This window comes from Mesitornis unicolor, unplaced genomic scaffold (assembly GCF_000695765.1).
Source record: "Mesitornis unicolor isolate BGI_N332 unplaced genomic scaffold, ASM69576v1 scaffold43668, whole genome shotgun sequence".
Taxonomy (NCBI): domain Eukaryota; kingdom Metazoa; phylum Chordata; class Aves; order Mesitornithiformes; family Mesitornithidae; genus Mesitornis; species Mesitornis unicolor.
The window spans coordinates 2,119-2,498 of record NW_010203304.1 but is presented as its reverse complement, the minus strand read 5'-3'; the positions used below and the strand labels follow the sequence as shown (position 1 = coordinate 2,498).

Here is a 380-nt window from a genome sequence, read left to right as displayed (position 1 = left end):
CTGGGACCGGAGGGGGACAGAGCTCTTTCGGCTGGTGGACCGGCACTCCAAAGACTACTGCCTGGGCCCCACACACGAGGAGGCGGTGACAGAGCTGGTGGCTGCCCAGAGCAACCTGTCCTACAAGCAGCTCCCGTTGCGCCTCTACCAAATAACCAGGAAGTTTCGGGATGAGCCCAAGCCCCGCTTCGGCTTGCTGCGCAGCCGGGAGTTTTACATGAAGGACATGTACACCTTCGACGCCTCCAGGGAGGCAGCTCAGGAGACCTACGAGCTGGTGTGTGACGCCTACCGCAGCCTCTTCGACCGCCTGGGCCTTCCCTTCGTCAAAGTGCAGGCGGCCACAGGCAGCATCGGCGGGCCCCCTTGCCACCGGGTTC

General features: G+C 63.7%; 1 protein-coding gene across 1 annotated transcript in view; it reads left to right on the top strand.

Annotated features, from left to right (window-relative positions):
* The window catches only part of PARS2 (prolyl-tRNA synthetase 2, mitochondrial (putative)), a gene marked incomplete at its 5' end in the record, with an annotated part of 1,290 nt that overhangs the window by 274 nt on the left and 636 nt on the right, over positions 1-380 (top strand). The window contains 1 exon segment of the mRNA XM_010190660.1: positions 1-356. This exon segment is cut by the window's left edge and continues 22 nt beyond it. Coding sequence (XP_010188962.1) covers positions 1-356 — 356 coding nt within the window.